This window comes from Oncorhynchus masou, chromosome 27 (genome assembly GCF_036934945.1).
Source record: "Oncorhynchus masou masou isolate Uvic2021 chromosome 27, UVic_Omas_1.1, whole genome shotgun sequence".
Classification (NCBI taxonomy): domain Eukaryota; kingdom Metazoa; phylum Chordata; class Actinopteri; order Salmoniformes; family Salmonidae; genus Oncorhynchus; species Oncorhynchus masou.
Window position 1 is genome coordinate 50,019,491 of NC_088238.1, and position 18,660 is coordinate 50,038,150.

The 18,660-nt window shown below is 42.3% G+C and overlaps 1 protein-coding gene across 4 annotated transcripts in view; it reads left to right on the top strand.

Moving 5' to 3' along the window:
- Positions 1-12,471: 12,471 nt before the first annotated feature.
- Positions 12,472-18,660, top strand: part of LOC135516345 (nuclear factor 1 B-type-like) — a 104,700-nt gene continuing 98,511 nt past the window's right edge. For 3 of the 4 annotated variants that reach the window (XM_064940587.1, XM_064940590.1, XM_064940589.1), the window contains exon 1: positions 14,483-15,109. In XM_064940587.1, the coding sequence (XP_064796659.1) occupies positions 15,080-15,109 (30 nt within the window). In that variant the 5' untranslated portion in view covers positions 14,483-15,079. Of the gene's footprint in view, positions 12,802-14,482; positions 15,110-18,660 lie in introns of those variants that run through there. The other variant, XM_064940588.1, reaches the window with a different exon arrangement.

Below are 18,660 nucleotides of genomic sequence, written 5' to 3' on the forward strand. Positions count from 1 at the left end.
TAATGGGCGGTTCTAAAAGTGGGTTTTCTACCTCAATACTGTCTCCATTAACGGGTGGTTCTAAAAGTGGATTTTCTTCTTCGATACTGTCTCCATTAACGGGCGGTTCTAAAAGTGGGTTTTCTTCGATACTGTCTCTCCATTATGGGCAGTTCTAAAAGTGGGTTTTCTTCTTCGGTACTGTCTCGACATTAGCAGGTGGTTCTAAAAGTGGGTTTTCTTTTTCTTCGATACTGTCTCTCCATTAGCAGGTGGTTCTAAAAGTGCAGTTTCTTCTTCAATACTGTCTCTCCATTAGCAGGTGGTTGGAATGTCCCCCCTCCCAACTCTAGCAGCTGTAGCAGAACCACTTTCTGGACTGGTCAGTGAAGCGATTGATTTGGCCTATTGATTTTCACATTAGATGTCATTGTAGTTGAAAAAAAGAGTGTACTAATCCAATTAAAGCTGGATCTCCAAACAGTTAAGTCTAATCCAGTCAAGACTACGAAATCTATCGATTTTTCATTCCAAATGTCACGGTCGTCCTCCTCTTCATCTGAAGAGGAGAGGCGAGAAGGATCGGAGGACCAAAATGCGGCGTGGTAGGTGTTCATCATGAATTTTAATAAAGAAAACACTGAACACTGAAACACTATACAAAAACAATAAACGAAATAACAACCGTGACGCTAATGAGAACTGTGCTGAATCAAGCAATCAACATAGACAATCACCCACAAACAAACAGTGCAACCCAGGCTACATAAGTATGATTCTCAATCAGAGACAATTAATGACACCTGCCTCTGATTGAGAACCATACTAGGCCGAAACATAGAAATCCCCAAATCATAGAAAATCAAACATAGACTGCCTCCCCAACTCACGCTCTGACCATACTAAATAATGAATACAAAACAAAGGAAATAAAGGTCAGAACGTGACACCAAATCAATAAAGGGCGTGGTGCGTGCCGACTGTCGACCCTTCAGTGTGTGCGAGTGTAGTCATTGACTTTCCTTTCTGCTGGCCTGAACCACATGAACAAGTCTAAGCAACTAGACTATGCTCTTTCAATAAATCCACTTTTATGACTTGTATTTCCATGTTTTATGGTGTATGTCCTATGTTATTGCTGTCTGCACAAGTGCCCTTGTGCGATAAAGTATTTTCATAGGGTAGGTACCATTTATTTGGTCAGTGTTTCCCAGTGGACCCTAATTAGGAAGGGACATGATAAATAGTATAATAGCAGCCATAGACCTCTTCAAGGGTCATCACTAGGTACCACAGACACAAAGTCATAATTATGGCTAAACCCTGCCTATTTCTTAAAATCTGATTTTAAACCAAACCCTAACCTTAACTGCACTGCTAACCTTATGCCTAATCCTAACCTTAAATTACGTTATGAATTTTTATAATATAGACAATTTGATGTTGTGGCTGTGGTAACTAGTCATAACCCTGTTCAGGTGAAAGCTTCATTGAATGAAGCTGAATGTACAGTGTGCTGTGCCGTTGCAGCATTAGTCTATTTGTTTGAAGGCAACCATTTTGTGACCATTCCATTTGAGAGTAAATAATAACAACTGCCATTTAGCAGTTGCTTTTATCCAAAGCGACTTAACGGTCATGAGTGCATACATTTAAGTATGGGTCATCCCAGGAATCAAACACTATCTTGGCGTAACAAGAACCATGCTCTACCAACTGAGCTGCAGTGGACCATTTTGGGGTGTGGTCCACATACTTTACATGCCATTTTATTTGATATACTGTCTATACACACCACATATTTATATTCTGGATTCCGACACTCTTGATTGTTAATTTGATCTCTTCTCTTTTATGTGGTTTCTAGTTTAGATTATTTGTGTATTTGTATTGTATTTGTGAGACATTCTACTGCCCTGTTGGAGCTAGTAACACAATACATTCTACTGCCCTTGTAACGGTTTTCTTTTGTTGAAGGAGAGGCGGACCAAAACGCAGCGTGGTGGTTATTCATGGTACTTTAATAAAGACACTATACATGAATAAACTAACAAAAACAATAAACGTGAGAAAACCTAAACAGCCTGACTGGCGGCCCCTGGCTGACTGGCGGCACTGGCGGCCCCTGGCTGACTGGCGGCACCTGGCTGACTGGCGGCACTGGCGGCCCCTGGCTGACTGGCGGCACTGGCGGTTCCTTACAGACTGGCGGAACTGGCAGCGCTGGGTAGACTGGTGGCACTGGCGGTTCCTTGCAGACTGGCGGAACTGGCAGCGCTGGGCAGACGGGTGGCTCAGGAGGCGCTGGGTAGACGGGTGGCTCAGGCGGCGCTGGGCAGACGGGTGGCTCAGGCGGCGCTGGGCAGACGGGTGGCTCAGGCGGCGCTGGGCAGACGGGTGGCTCAGGCGGCGCTGGGCAGACGGGTGGCTCAGGCGGCGCTGGGCAGACGGGTGGCTCAGGCGGCGCTGGGCAGACGTGTGGCTCAGGCGGCGCTGGGCAGACTGGCGACTCTGATGGTGCTGGGCAGACGGGAAGCTCCGGCAACGCTGGAGAAGAAGGCTCTGGCAGTGCTGGACTGAGTAGCTCTGGCGCCTCTGGAATGAGGGGTGTGAGCTCTGGCTGCGCCGAACAGGCAGGAGACTCCGGCAGCGCTGGAGAGGAGGAAGGCTCTAGCAGCGCTGGACTGAGGAGCTCTGGCACCTCTGGAATTAGGGGCGGGAGCTCTGGCTGCGCTGGAGAGGAGGAAGGCTCCGGCAGCGCTGGACGGGCGGGAGCACCTGTAGGGATGAGACGGAGAGACAGCCTGGTGCGGGGGGCTGCCACCTGAGGGCTGGTGCGTGGAGGTGGTACCGGATAGACCGGACCGTGCAGGCGCACTGGAGCTCTTGAGCACCGAGCCTGCCCAACCTTACCCGGTTGAATGCTCCCGGTCGCCCTGCCGGTCGCCCCGCCCGGCGAGGTGGAATAGCCCGCACTGGGCTATGCAGGCGAACCAGGGACACCGTGCGCAAGGCTGGTGCCATGTAAGCCGGCCCAAGGAGACGCACTGGGGACCAGATGCGTAGAGCCGGCTTCATGGCACTTGGCTCGATGCTCACTCTAGCCCGGCCGATACGCGGAGCTGGTATGTACCGCACCGGGCTATGCACCCGCACTGGGGACACCGTGCGCTCCACCGCATAACACGGACCCTGCCCGGTCTCTCTCGCCCCCCGGTAAGCACAGGAAGTTGGCGCAGGTCTCCTACCTGGCTTCGCCACACTTCCTGTGTGCCACCCCCAAGGGGCTGACTCTCGGGCTTCCATCCACGCCGCCGTGCTGCCTCCTCATACCAGCGCCTCTCTGCCTTCTCTGCCTCCAGCTCTTCTTTGGTGCGGCGATATTCTCCAGGCTGTGCCCAGGGTCCTTTTCCGTCCAATTCGTCCTCCCATGTCCATACCTCCTCGCGCTGCTCCTGCTGCCTCTTCTTCGTGGAGGATTTCTTCCCAAGTCCAGAAGTCTTTATCGCGCTGCTCCTGCTGCTGCCCGTTACCACGCCACTTGGTCCTGATGTGGTGGGTGATTCTGTAACGGTTTTCTTTTGTTGAAGGAGAGGCGGACCAAAACGCAGCGTGGTGGTTATTCATGGTACTTTAATAAAGACACTATACATGAATAAACTAACAAAAACAATAAACGTGAGAAAACCTAAACAGCCTATCTGGTGAAAACAAACACAGAGACAGGAACAATCACCCACAAACACACAGTGAAACCCAGGCTACCTAAGTATGATTCTCAATCAGAGACAACTAATGACACCTGCCTCTGATTGAGAACCATACTAGGCCGAAACATAGAAATAACCAAATCATAGAAAAACAAACATAGACTGCCCACCCCAACTCACGCCCTGACCATACTAAATAATGACAAAACAAAGGAAATAAAGGTCAGAACATGACAGCCCTGTTGGAGCTGGTAACATAAGACATTCTACTGCCCTGTTGGAGCTGGTAACATAAGACATTCTACTGCCCTTTTGGAGCTGGTAACATAAGACATTCTACTGCCCTTTTGGAGCTGGTAACATAAGACATTCTACTGTCCTGTTGGAGCTGGTAACATAAGACATTCTACTGACCTGTTGGAGCTGGTAACATAAGAAATTCTACTGCCCTTTTGGAGCTGGTAACATAAGACATTCTACTGTCCTGTTGGAGCTGGTAACATAAGACATTCTACTGACCTGTTGGAGCTGGTAACATAAGACATTCTACTGCCCTTTTGGAGCTGGTAACATAAGAAATTCTACTGCCCTGTTGGAGCTGGTAACATACGACATTCTACTGCCCTGTTGGAGCTGGTAACATAAGACATTCTACTGCCCTTTTGGAGCTGGTAACATAAGACATTCTACTGCCCTGTTGGAGCTGGTAACATAAGAAATTCTACTGCCCTGCTGGAGCTGGTAACATGACATTCTACTGTCCTGTTGGAGCTGGTAACATAAGACATTCTACTGCCCTTTTGGAGCTGGTAACATAAGAAATTCTACTGCCCTGCTGGAGCTGATAACATAAGACATTATACTGCCCTGTTGGAGCTGGTAACATAAGACATTCTACTGACCTGTTGGAGCTGGTAACATAAGACATTATACTGTCCTGTTGGAGCTGGTAACATAAGACATTCTACTGCCCTGTTGGAGCTGATAACATAAGACATTCTACTGTCCTGTTGGAGCTGGTAACATAAGACATTCTACTGCCCTGTTGGAGCTGATAACATAAGACATTCTACTGCCCTGTTGGAGCTGATAACATAAGACATTCTACTGCCCTGTTGGAGCTGGTAACATAAGACATTCTACTGCCCTGTTGGAGCTGGTAACATAAGACATTCTACTGCCCTGTTGGAGCTGGTAACATAAGACATTCTACTGCCCTGTTGGAGCTGATAACATAAGACATTCTACTGCCCTGTTGGAGCTGATAACATAAGACATTCTACTGCCCTGTTGGAGCTGGTAACATAAGACATTCTACTGCCCTGTTGGAGCTGGTAACATAAGACATTCTACTGCCCTGTTGGTATTTCGCTGCACCTGCTATAATGCCTGCAAATCTGTATACGCAACCAATCAACTTTGATTTGATTTTTCTTGGAAGGTGCATGTTGACTTTGGTTATCAGTGTTTGTTTGTTTATCCTTGACAATATTCAGAATTGTATTGTGTAAATTATGCCAAGGCAATAATGTATTTTGTTTTCAGTTCGTTGCAGATTATTCCATATGTATTGAAAGGCTTTCGGGGTCCAAGCAGTATAGTGAATCAGACCCTTAAAGTAAGTATATTATCTTAAAGTAAATGATCTTCAAGTAAGTATAAATGGGTGTAGAACCTTCAATGTTTTAATTCGATGTTGCAGTACTATTTAGAACAATAACAGTAATAAAATGATGCCATTTGTTGGCTGGTGTCTAAATTTCCCGGACACGGATTTAGCCTAGTGTTAAGACTAAAAAAGCACGGTGAATGGAGAATCTCAGTTGAAATCGCTTTTTATCTATCACTAAGCTTAATCTGTGTCCAGGAAACAGGCACTTATTGTGTTGGTATTAACTAATCAGGTAGCTAACTTTAGCAGCATGCAGTAAGTGCTTCACAAAAAGAAGAGTTCAGATCTCACAATCCCCTTCCACGAGCATGGGGGCAAATGCATGCAAGAGGTTATTTGCACAACACTCAAGGTATTATTTCCAATGGCCTTCTGTCTAAATGCCATGGACTCTGAATGCCAACAGTTCAGAACCACTGCCATTCATGTTTTACTGCTCAGTCCACCCACGGTTCACGTGGGGTAACCCAGCTGCCTGGAAGAGGACAATGTGACCAGTTGGTGGCTTGGAATGTGGCAGGAGAGAGAAGGTCTTTTCTACTGCCCTTTTAAATAATATGTTGGTACTTGTTTCTCAGAAGAAAAATCACTTGTTTTCTTGTGTGGCCTAACCAAGTAACAAAGCAGGTATTATCTTGGTCGTTTGGGGATGTACAGTATGTAACATGAATCTGCAGAAGTTGACCATATGACTTTTGTTGTTTTCTAAAATGTTTATATGGAACTTAGGTAAGACAAGTTGAAATAGTCAAGAATACAAGTAAACTTCAGCCAGCACTGCGTCACAACAAAGCATCTTAACAACCACTGGCTGACTCTGAGACGTTACAAAAGAATGATGGTCCTGTTCTCAAGATGAATCCAGGCTGAAGGGGGGTGTGTGTGTGTGTGTGTTTGTGTTGCATGTGTGAGAAAGAGAAATAGACAGACATACACACGCACACACACAGACTGAGAGAAAACTGGTTGGGTATGTGAGGGAGTCTGGACACAGTCAGTGGTCGTGTTGTAGCCTCCTTCCCATAATGCAGTCTGTCAGGTAGGATTGGCTTACATGTAGCACCGCATGCCACTTGTGACTGATCTCTCCTTGATGAGGTGTCTCATCCTCCACTGAGCTGCGTCCGATGAAGGTAGCTAACACAACAATGGCTGGACAGAAAGCTTCAGACAGTGCCATCAAATGGCAGCTATGTTACGATATGTCAGCCAGAACTTGGTGGATGGTAAGTTCTGGTTTCTTTCTCTCTCACTGTCTCTGTATGTTGCTGTCGTTCTACCTTTACATTTTTGTTATGCAGCCGACGCTCTTATCCAGAGCGACCTGCGGTTAGCAACTTACAGTTACTCCCTCTCTTTTACATCCTGTTTTGACCAGGCTAAACGTTGCTGTGAGTTGTTCTTTTCAGCTGCAAGTATGATCGAATTTAAAGGGCATTTATGTCAGGTATTAGTTAGCCCAAATTGATATTCGTTGGCCCAAGTTGCCCAAATAGCTTTTTTTGAGAGGCAATACATTTTGAAGTATGTCTGACCGCTGGCTCCACTGCTGTATTACTCTGCGCTACAATACCTGTCAATATGTTAGACCTCATTCTCTTTCATTCTCTTTCGAGCTGTGACACTGTGTCTACAGGTCAAGCCTGAGCAGCTTTTAGAAGGGCTACGTTTGAAACGGTTTTGGCAATGGTTCTTTACTGTAACAGAAAGGTTACAGCTACAGTGCTTCGTAATCAGCTTGTTGACCACCCGGTGATCACACTTCTCCAAGCGCTGTACTTGTTTGGATGACTAAGTCAAGCAATCACTGATGAGCTTACTGGAACTTGACATGCCGAGTGGCTGCTATAATGAGAACATGGTGTCCTCAACGGTGGCGGTCTTTGTGTAAGTGTGAAACAGCCCTCTCTAGCACTTTAATGTCTTCTAGTGAGCACCCCTGGCTTGGCTACAGAATATCACTACCTCCCTGTCCCAAGTCCTATCGCTCCTCCTAAACTTTGCTTAGCAACTGCTCAGGTTTTCATTGTTATCCTTTTTATGTCATGTTTACGGTTTCCTAGAGATCCTGGTGGGAGGATTCCAGATGTTCTGTTTATTCCCATCTGATTTGGTGTCAACCCTATTTATGATACTGTACATCCGCAGGCTAGCTTAGCTTTCCTATTCATGTGTTTCTCCAGATGGATATTATTATTGGAATTGATCAGTGTGCTGGATGTAATATACCAAATGAATGAAAGGTTTACCTCCTACCTGAAGAAGGGGTGGAAAGAATTGCCAGTGTAGATAAATTAGGAGACGTTGGAACGAGAGACATTTTTTGACAATTTTCTATCGCTATGATGAGACACCGAGGAGTTTGTGTTTCTGCCATGAGAGCTTTCCTCCAGTTCACCTCTACTATGTTCATTTAGCGATCTGAGACAAAAGGCAGTTGTACCCGTGCATTTCCCAGGGTGAAGGAAGTCGTGTAGGGGGAAGTTACCCCTAGACACTGATCTTAGGTCAGTTTTGCATTTCCCCCGCTCATGGTTAGGGGGAGGGGAAGCTGACCCTAGATCTATATCTAGGAGAAACCTCTCTCCAGAGCAAAGGAATTTACATTTGTGGTTTGACAAACTTTTATTAAACTAAAGCTCATTTGTCCAGCTTGTTTTGTGTCTTGGTCTAGGACAATAGGAGATCAATTCTGAGGTCCAGTTTATTTAGAAATCTATTCCTAACAGTGTCAAACCTCACAATGGGATACAGAGCATAGCCTGCTTTAGCCTGAATTGTGTCATTGCACATAGTGGGTTTCTGCACTGTGCTTTCATGTCTGTTTGAGGTTGACACTTGAATTAGGATTTGTCAGTCCCAAACTACTGTTGTGCCAAACTCACGGTATAGTTATCACAATCAAGAACACTGGTGCCTCCTACTGGAATAGAAAATGAAATACAATCTCAATTCTATGAACCCCCCTCACTCTACAATGCATGTACATCCACTGTCATTACACTGTACTTACATAGGCAGTAGCATGTTATTACTATGGTATAAAGTTTATGTATTGTAAAAGTGAGAACTTATCCATATACCAATAATACATATGTTTTTGGTCAGTTTAGTAATGTCTTGCTAGGGTTAGGGAAGGCTTTTGTTGATGTAATATCCACATCAATATAAAGTTAAAATGAGAAACTATGAGAAAGACCTTTTCTTACATTTTTCTTCGCCACTGCAATAGACTATTTCAGAAAGTATGTGCAATGTAATCCCACAGAACACCACTGGGGGGCGATAGTCACAAAGATAAGACAGATTTAAAAATCGGATAGGGTTGCTGTCAATAGTGTTTTTTGTTGTTGTTTGTTTTTTCACCTTTATTTAACCAGGTAGGCTAGTTGAGAACAAGTTCTCATTTGCAACTGTGACCTGGCCAAGATAAAGCGTAGCAATTCGACACATACAACAATACAGAGTTACACATGGAATAAACAAAACACAGTCAATACAATAATACAATAATACAGTACAACAAAAGAAAACAAAAGGTCTATATACAGTGAGTGCAAATGATGTAAGTTAAGGAAATAAATAGGCCATGGTGGCGAAGTGATTACAATATAGCAATTAAACACTGGAATGGTAGACCGGCAGAAGATGAATGTGTAGGTAGAGATACTGGGGTGCAAATGAGCAAAATAAATAAATAAATACCAGTATGGGGATGAGGTAGGTAGATAGATGGGCTATGTACAGATGCAGTGATTTGTAAGCTGATCTGACAGCTGGTGCTTAAAGCTAGTGAGGGAGATGTGAGTCTCCAGCTTCAGAGATTTTTGCAATTCGTTCCAGTCATGGGCAGCAGAGAACTGGAAGTAAAGACGATCAAAGGAGGAATTGGCTTTGGGGGTGACCAGTGAGATATACCTGCTGGAGCGCGTGCTACGAGTGGGTGCTGCTATGGTGACCAGTGAGCTGAGATAAGGTGGGGCTTTACCTAGCAGAGACTAGTAGATAACCTGTAGCCAGTGGATTTGGCGAGGAATATGAAGCGAGGGCCAACCAACGAGAGCGTGCAGGTCGCAATGGTGGGTAGTGTATGGGGCTTTGGTGACAAAACGGATGGCACTGTGATAGACTGCATCCAGTTTGTTGAGTAGAGTGTTGGAGGCTATTTTATAGATGACATCACCGAAGTCGAGGATCGGTAGGATGGTCAGTTTTACGAGGGTATGTTTGGCAGCATGAGTGAAAGAAGCTTTGTTGCGATATAGGAAGCCGATTCTAGATTTAATTTTGGACTGGAGATGAGTCTGAAAGGAGAGTTTACAGTCTATAGCTTTTAACCATCGTCAGTCAATGATCAGAAAAATCTCTGCTGAAAATGGTGGTCAATTAATCAATTGAATTCTGAATTTAATTTTCACATAAAATAACTATAAAAAACAGGGGTAACATTATTAATAATCTTGTCTGATACACTTGTGACTCTTTCGCAATCTTCCTTGTCTGTTCTCCAAGTCAATGTTGTTGTCTGGCCCACTATGTGGCTCCTCGTATAGTCTACAGGCCAAGTTTGACATCAGCAGGGCTCTCTTTCCCCTCTCATTTCTCTCCTCCAATCCATGAATCTGGTCCAAATCTCCCCAGCAACTGCAACTGATGACCTCATTTACATGGTTTCTATCTCTGTGCTAGGCCTACTTGCTATACACGTCTGTTGATTCATCAATGTATTTATCAATATTACTCCACCTCTCTTTTTAGCATTATATCAATATACACAAGTCCTTCTGGTAACTTTAAGGGAACGGGACCTTTTCCCTCTGTCTTTCATGCATTCAAATTCACACACGCACGCACGCACACACACACACACACAGAGAGAGAGAGGAAGGGTCTAAAGATGGACACCAATGCGTAGATGTATCTATTGTAACTTTGACGGCGCAAAATATAACACGGGAGAATTGCAAGCAACATGTTTGGCAAAAATAACACTTTGTGAAGTCTTGTCTTTTTGCGTGGACCTTTATCTTGTTTTGTACTGGCAAATGAGTGCCACATTAAGTATGAGTGTTGTTAGAGTACAGTGAGTGTACAGTGTTTGAAAACATTATAATTTGCAGAAAATGTACAATACAAAGGCCCTAATAGTAGCTCTCGAATGCGACTTGGAGTTCATGGTTACAAATGAACAATGGACATTCGAATTTATGATTATTTTATGAAATCTTAGTGAATAATCCTTGTCAAAATATTATGCAATGACATTACCTGGTTAAACTCAGCATGCACTTTGATCAAAAGGCAACATATTAATCACATCCATATTGCCAACATATGTCCAACCGCCAATAGAACAAGGTTCAGTGACTTTGAGCGCACTTTGAGCGCACTTCTTCTCGCCGTCCACGTGAGCGTTTTGTAAAGTCGTGACCAAATACATATGGGTCGACCTAAGCACAATGTATATTATCATAGGGCACGTTGTGCGTAATGCGTGCGTAAAATGGGTAAAAAACACAATGTGAAGTTCTGAAAATATTATTTCGGACACGTCTTAGATTTTGTCGCACCTTATTCGTGCATTTCTCGAGAAATAATTGCGTGCCAAAAATACTCCAAATCAAAAGTTATCTAGAGAGTGTCAAAACAAACAGCATTTCTAATAGAGTAGCCTACTGTGGAAGAGGCCGTATGAAAACATTTTCTCTCATGAAATAACCTATGTTCTCAAGTTCACTCTCAGCAGACTCAGTGCACCAAAGGGATCATGCAGTCTTCGACGTTTCGGTTGACCAACTTTTCCAACCTCTCTCCGTGCTTGGTGTCGATTTATACACCAATTCCCTCTTCGTAAGAATGGAAGGACTGCTTTAAAAATAGAAGCTTAGGCGTTGAAATCAGATGAGGACAATGGTAAAAGTTCTTACTATTTATCGTAAAACATGTTTTTGACAGATAGGCATACATTTTGGGAGCACATGTTATAACATATAGCGCTAGTTTAGTTCATTTGCAGAGTGCATTCTTCCCCTGCATGCATGGCAGGGACTATATCAAGGACAATATCATGAAGCGATTGAATAAAGCAGCCTAATTTGCTCTTATAACGGTATTTCTGAACAATCAATGTTAATTGGAAAATGGAATATTGTTGCATTGATTGTCTGTGCAAAACACTTAAATTATATAGCATATACATATTTGTTTTCATTTCGGAGATATACATGTTATATAGATCAAATAAATCGCTTTCTAATCAGCTTTATTATATTAGACGATTAGATTCAGTGACCTCTCTAGGCCATATCCACGTTCTGTTGGGCATTTGTATTTATGTCGCGTCCTCTGGGGCTATATTCACTTAGCCAATCATTCATTAAGCATTTTTAATTATAAAATATTGAACTACAATGGCAATGTATAAAACAAAATGCAGAGTCTGTGGACTGTATAAATCCTGTCACAGTCCATTATCCATTATCATTTGAATTCACCCAAGCCTGACCTTCCCTACTGTATTGGTCCAGAGAATTGATGCAATTGCCTCATATAGAATATGAAGGATTTGCATATTAAGGAAATACTTCATGAAGAGTAGTTCTTTAAGCCTAGTTCAAATCAATTAATGATAGTAGCCACAGTGTTGGTAGCCCTTAGTACAATTTGAAAACTATTATAAATGATGGGCTGTAAAAACAAAAAAAGTACCTGGTATAACAATCATGGTAATATGCTAATAATAGTACGCCTATTAAAATCAATTTCATAAAGAGTATTATTATTAGTGACCAGTAGGCTATAGCCTATAATATAATAACATTGTGTTATGATTATATGTCTAATAGACATAATAACTACAAATACATATTTGGTTTCCTTGTAACCACAGATAACATAAATTAACTCACATCTATAACCACTGAATAACCACAACTTCTGCCAGTCTAGCAGTTTGCAGCCTGTGATGTATTGCCACAAACACTGAGTAGCGAGCGGAAGTGAGGGGTCTACAAGCGGAGTCGTGAGGCCGCCGCGGCACTGACCAATGAGAGGCGAGAATCCAAGTTCTAGTGCGGAGCTCTCTTTGGCTGCGCAGAGCGGCACAGAGAAGGCAGTCAGATAGGGGAAAGTGAGGCGTAGACCTGCCCAGTTCCGAAAACTCAGCCTCTTCTGGATCGCATTCAACAACAACCGAACAACCCAAAAGCTATCCAAAAGTAAGACGTGAAGAGGAAGGAAGATTTTTTTGGGGGGGGGGGGGGCGACTTGATTTTACGCGCCTTTCTGCCAAGAATTCTCTTCCGTTTTTTTTGTTACAAGCACTATCAAGAAAAAAAGCCTGAAAAGCACAAAGTTGAACGTGAGAAATGTGAAGGCACCGGCTTGTGTTTCACCCAGGTTCCAGGATCCCCCTTTAAATCCATGCAATACAGTGCAATGGTACGTGAACGTAGATTATTATTGCAATAACGTGTAATTTTACAACTGTTACAACATCGCCTTTTCCTACTGTTGACTTGCTCTTCACTGCAACCCGGTCTGGTTGAGCAGGAATAGAATTATGTCAATGACAACTGGACAAGTCCCGTTAACAGATATGCAAATGCTTTTCATTGGTCGGAGGAGCGCCCAAAGAAAATGTATTGGCACACATACTGCGTTAACCTCCCCTGCCCCCTTTGTTGGCAATGAACTTGATTCGTAATGTATGGAGCAATTCTATAGGAGATTACAGAGGCAAGGTGTTAACAACAATGTCTGGTTTTCTGCGAACGAAAAATTGCACATTTGTAGGGATAATTGTTCTAATTTACACCATATTTATATAATTGCTATATAGTCCAATAATGAGCCGTAACTTCCGTGAAAAGGAAAAGGTTAACAACACGATGTTCCTCCGCGTGCAATGAAAAACAGGTTTACGGGCCCATTGGCGAAGTAGTCGAGAATACTTTTACACATAATCGCATTTTACTCTCTCAGGATTAAAAATGAAACATGATTGACTATTTGTTTGACACCAAATTGTAGTTTAGGCCAGTACATGTATATTACTGTGGAGTTGAAGCGAAGAGTCGTTGACAGGCTGCTCCTGTCCTCTGCGCTGTTCCAGTAGTTCCTAAATGGTGGATCTGTCCGGACCTCATTGATCGTAGCTATGAGTCGTGGTGTTGGAAAATGTTGTTGTCTCGTTTATGTGGTGGGTCATGCGGAAATTGTAATGACCTCAGGTGTGTCAGAGTTTTGGAACCACTCCACTGTTTATCCAAATTACATCAGAACCATGCGCCACCGTGACATACCACAGTTTCCTGTAACTGGCATAGTTTAAGAAAGGCCATATGCTATATATTTGCCGACATTTAAAGTGGCAATATACAGTTGCTACATCCATTTTTTTTGGACATATAAATTAATGATATGTACCCATTGATTCTTGAAGAATATACTTTATAAATGCCTCACGAGCTTAGTTCAACTGTCGTGCCTCATCGGAACCCAGAACCCTAAAGATGTTTTTACTCCAATGTTTGTAAATAATGTCCATGTAAACAAGCATGATATAACCTCAAAACATGGTTTAAACTATCATGTTGATATCATGGATGGCCAGTCCTTGTATCCATAGCTCAGTCTATGAATTTGAGTGGTTACATTTCTTCAGGTCTTTCACGGAGCTTTTTGTAGAAACGGGTGGGGAGCCAGAGGTATCAGGCAATAAGAATTAGGTTACTTGAAATTCTAAACTATTTTCAGTTTTATTAAAGGTGTGCCATCAAGGCAAATCAAGCTACTTTTGTTGCAATTTCAACATGTATTGTAAGTAGAGGGGGCCATTGTATATATTGTGGATTGAGTGAGAAATGCATTTTAGAAGTTTATTACACGCTATATTGGGCATTTCTATTAAATGTTCTGTTACATATGCCCGTATACTGTAAAATGATCGACCGGTTAAAGCTGCATGTAAAACAAAAGTTCGAACAATGTCTCGAGTCCTTACTGTATTTGTGAGGGGAATTTTCCATTGCGATTCTTTTTGAACGGGGCGCTGGTCCAAAGTCTTCCGCTCATAAAATCATAACTCATACAGCAAGAGAGAGAGAGAGAGAGAGGGGGGGGGGTCGTTTTATGCTGTGTTTTCTGAGGGAGACGAAAAGGTGGGCTAGTGGAAATGGAATGCGTTTGTTGGAGGAGGAGGAGTATAGACTATGACTGTGTAATTAAGTGAGAGAAAACATATTGGGGACGGATTTGTTAGTATCGTGCAGACTGAGGGTGTACAGGTCGATATTATAGGCTATCAAGTTTGAACAAGAAGAGTGTGGAATCTGAAATTCAGCGCTTTCTATACTTTTCACAATACTTTCATGAATTAACTTCTCACATTATAAAGCGCACTGTTCCAGAAAATCGGGTTTTCTTTTTAACTTCATTCACCGGCTCGGATTGAGATAACCATATAGGGATTCAATGTGCTGCTTTGGAAAATAATAGCCGGTCTGCCATATCGTCTCCATTTAAACTGAGAACAGGGGATTGTTTGGACCTCCACAATCTAACTGATGTTCTTGTATAACACCTTTGCGCGGATAACTTCTCCACAATCTTGCATGGTGCTTTACGGGCAAGAAGGAATGGCGCGATAAAGTGGTAGCCTATACCTGGCATTCAGAAGAATCAATCGAAGTACCTATTTTGTGTACACTGCTGGCTCATGATGTACTCTCCGATTTGTCTTACTCAGGTATATGGAATGATTTTAAGTTTTGATTTCTTATTATCGATTATGTGCCTCTATTATATACGCAAGTGCCGCGCAATTTATTGAGTCGGCCTATCTTAGTTATATGATAGTCACTTGCACTACCAGGCGACTATCGACAAAACAATGCTTTGAAAATGGTCGTGTTTTGTATAAAACTATAGTTCATATATTGCTTATATTTTGTAGCAGCCATTGGTTTTATGTAACTTTTGGTATGGAAATGGTTTTCACCTGGCCTTACGTGTGTTGATTAAAAGTGCACGAAATAGGTTGTATTATAGGATGACAAGTTAATTTTGAGTTAGAAAGAACATGCGTGTTACCAGTGAGAGAGAACACCCCCCCCCCCCAGAAAAAGGAGTATGTATAGTACCACCATGTGTATTCGACATAAACTACAGTAAAAGTCATCTTCCAAAATGCCGTGATCATAATCATGCTATCAGATTAAATTATGCAAAACTACATTCCTTTGTCCCGTGTCTCATGTGTAAACTGAAACAAATCAACAGATTACCATTTAACCAAATTATATTATTATTATTTATATTTAGATTACCACAATTTGGTTATGGCCTGGTAATACTATAAAATTAATATAATCATAGTGCGTTTCAGGAGAGCGTTTCACTCATTTGAGCTGCATGGGAGCCACTTGCAGTGAATGAAGATGAAAACAATGATAATGGTTGATTCAGTGGTTAGACAGAGTAGCATGGCTTTTGGCTGACTCAGTTTGACTGTTTATATTTTACTTGGCATAAGTAAGTGATTGACTGAGATGTGGTTTAGTTTGTGCTTAAGAGGATTGGGCTTTTATGGCCTCAACTGTAGTTCACTGCACAAGGCCCTTGCCAACTCATTTGTCTTACACAGCATCACATGCAATTCCAAGGCTTACCTTAGTAATGTTGCATAGCTAAACTTTAATTCTAGTGCAAACTAGGCTTACTTTCTTATATGCAGGGAAGACGTTTCTGAGTTTTAATTGGTTGCTGTGTAAATACTATATATATATATATATATATATATATATAATATATATATATATATATATATATATATATATATATATATATATATATATCTTACTGTTACTGTATCAACAGTTATTGGCAATATTATTAAAACTAACGTTACTTTTATAACAACTAATGTCTTGCTTACAATGTACTATCACTTCACAGCAATATTGACTATATTACAATTTTCCCTTCTACATACTCAAAAAACGTTGCTTTTTATCTTTCAGAAACTCACCTTCTAAAGCAAAAGGGCTATAACAACATCAGTTCATACTTTGATAAAAATGTCATGAGTTGTTATTAATGATGGATTTTGCTTCAGTGTTTTAGTTCAGCGCCCAAAGTCACGTTTTATTGGCACATGACAGTGCAGATCAACGATGTGGCTTCCTCTGAGCAACACCATGCGGGTAGCATGAGAGCATAGATACAGGAGGGAGTGGATCTCTGTGGTTTTCCCAGAGCGAGTCTGCCTGCCTACACAAAGAACAATATGTGGTTTAACTCCTCCAAAGCCTTTTTCAAAAGAGCCGTCTCACAATTTTTGAGTTTGAAATGTTAATGACTTAAACATTCTGATGTTTAAGTTTTTGCTGTTTACTAAGTCCAAGCAGGTATAATATGAGATTGCTTTGTTATTTATTGTTTATGTTAAAAGTGTATTAAAACACTTTAGGCTGCCCATAGATTTGTCTCAACTTAAAAGTATTTGCAATAAAGTTGGTTTTATAAATAGTAAAAAACAAGTTCCTTTGAATTATTAACACCTAATACTTTTCAGAATAATTTGTCTTCGTCAAAATTACATGTTCCTTGGCATTGCACTTTGCAGTCAAACAAGCTTCCTATAGACAGGCCTACGTTTGTGAGGAAAAACAAATCTAACCTACCCACCTAAAGTGGATTTAGAAAGGATTTCATTTCTGCTTAGCACAAGGCATTTCAATCCCCCCCTTATTAAAGGAGCAGAGGAACTAGAAAGAATGTGCAGGTTGTGCCAAGATGTCATTTTCATTGTCAACCTTGGTTAGATTTAGGAATGACTCGGAGTAAGTGCCATGCATCTATGAAAACACATTAAGGGACATGGCGTGGGACTGCAAACCTTGTCGCAAACCAATGTTCATAACGGCTATGAGCATTTTTGACTACACTCCAGTCCCCCCTTCTAGACTATCGTTTCTCCACTTCAAGCAAAGGGCAAATACATGTTGGAATGTGGACGGTTTGATAAGAGAAATGCAAGTGTGAGGGGGCATGATCCTCGTGCCAACTACCCAGCAGTCTTAGTCAGAGCATGTTCGGGGGAAACGGGAACAGCACCAGACTACATTCTAATCTGGGCTTCCCAGCAGTATTAGTGAGAGCATGTTCGGGGGAAACGGGAACAGCACCAGACTACATTCTAATCTGGGCTTTCCAGCAGTCTTAGAGCATGTGTGGGGGAAGCGGGAACAGCACCAGACTACATTCTAATGTGGGCTTCCCAGGAGTCTTAATCGGAGCTTGTTTGGGGGAGACGGGAACAGCACCAGACTACATTCTAATGTGGGCTTCCCAGCAGTCTTAATCGGAGCTTGTTTGGGGGAGATGGGAACAGCACCAGACTACATTCTAATGTGGGCTTCCCAGCAGTCTTAGTCAGAGCTTGTTTGGGGGAGATGGGAACAGCACCAGACTACATTCTAATGTGGGCTTCCCAGCAGTCTTAATCGGAGCTTGTTTGGGGCAGACGGAAACAGCACCAGACTACATTCGAACTGGGCTTTCCAGCAGTCTTAGAGCATGTGTGGGGGAAACGGGAACAGCACCAGACTACATTCTAACTGGGCTTTCCAGCAGTCTTAGAGCATGTGCGGGGGAAACGGGAACAGCACCAGACTACATTCTAATGTGGGCTTCCCAGAAGTCTTAGTCAGAGCTTGTTTGGGGGAGACGGAAACAGCACCAGACTACATTCTAATGTGGGCTTCCCAGAAATCTTAGTCAGAGAATGTTGCAAGGGCAACGGGAACAGCACCAGACTACATTCTAATGTGGGCTTTGCTCTATTGTGGTGTTGGCGTTGTAATAAACACAGTGGCATCCTCATGTCTTCAGCAACCTAGATTGTTATTTCTCAGATGTAATCCCAGCCGTATTTAAGATGGTAAAACTGGTGTTAATGATGGTGTTTCTTCTTTTTTCTGAACAGATTTGTGCTGTAAACTCTCAGACCAGATAGACTTGACTGTCTTATATAGGAGTCAATATGTGACAGTCATGACATTGTGGTTTGTCTCCAGTACAGAATTGTTTTAATTTAGTTGTTATAATTTTACTGTATTTTAACCACAAAACGCCTAATGTCAACTTTTGTATATAAGGTATTTTGTAACAAGGTGGATGTGTGTATTGTCTATTTATTTTATTTTCAGGGTGACTTCTAGCTTATCGAATGGGAACGTTTTGGGGAAAAAGACACTTGACATGACTTCTCTGTTTCTTTTCCTCTGTCTTCCCTTC